Genomic DNA, 482 nt, shown 5'->3' on the forward strand with positions numbered 1-482 from the left:
TCATTTCATTCATCCATCTATCCACTATACAAACATTATCCATCCATAATCCATCCATCAATCATTTCATTCATCCATCTATCCACTATAGAAACATCCATTTTTCATCCATCTATCTGTTACACTAACCATCCAGTCTTTCATCCATTTATCAATGCAGTATAGATCCATCACTCCACCCAACTATTCAGTTGTTCATTGTTCATTCATCTATCATGTGTAAAAATGTGAATGAGTGAATGAAACTATGTGTTCTCACAGTGAGAGCTGCACAGAAGTAGTCGGATCTGTGAGTGGATGAAGCTCATGGTGATGTGCAGCAGCTGCTCTGAGAACTGACGACTCTGAGCTTCACTGTTCGTGTCTCTGACCGCCGAACAGAGCAGGTCCAAGGCAGGACACAGGTCCTTCACTCCTACACACACACACACACACACACACACACACACACACACACACACACACACACACACACACAACAA

At 42.5% G+C, this 482-nt stretch overlaps 1 protein-coding gene across 1 annotated transcript in view; it reads right to left on the reverse strand.

Annotated features, from left to right (window-relative positions):
• spg11 (SPG11 vesicle trafficking associated, spatacsin) overlaps nt 1–482 on the reverse strand; it is a 413,741-nt gene that overhangs the window by 322,954 nt on the left and 90,305 nt on the right. The window contains exon 9 of the mRNA XM_037683759.1: nt 260–415. Coding sequence (XP_037539687.1) covers nt 260–415 — 156 coding nt within the window. The remainder of the gene's footprint in view (nt 1–259; nt 416–482) is intronic.

This window comes from Nematolebias whitei, chromosome 10, assembly GCF_014905685.2.
Source record: "Nematolebias whitei isolate Nwh7 chromosome 10, NemWhi1, whole genome shotgun sequence".
Taxonomy (NCBI): domain Eukaryota; kingdom Metazoa; phylum Chordata; class Actinopteri; order Cyprinodontiformes; family Rivulidae; genus Nematolebias; species Nematolebias whitei.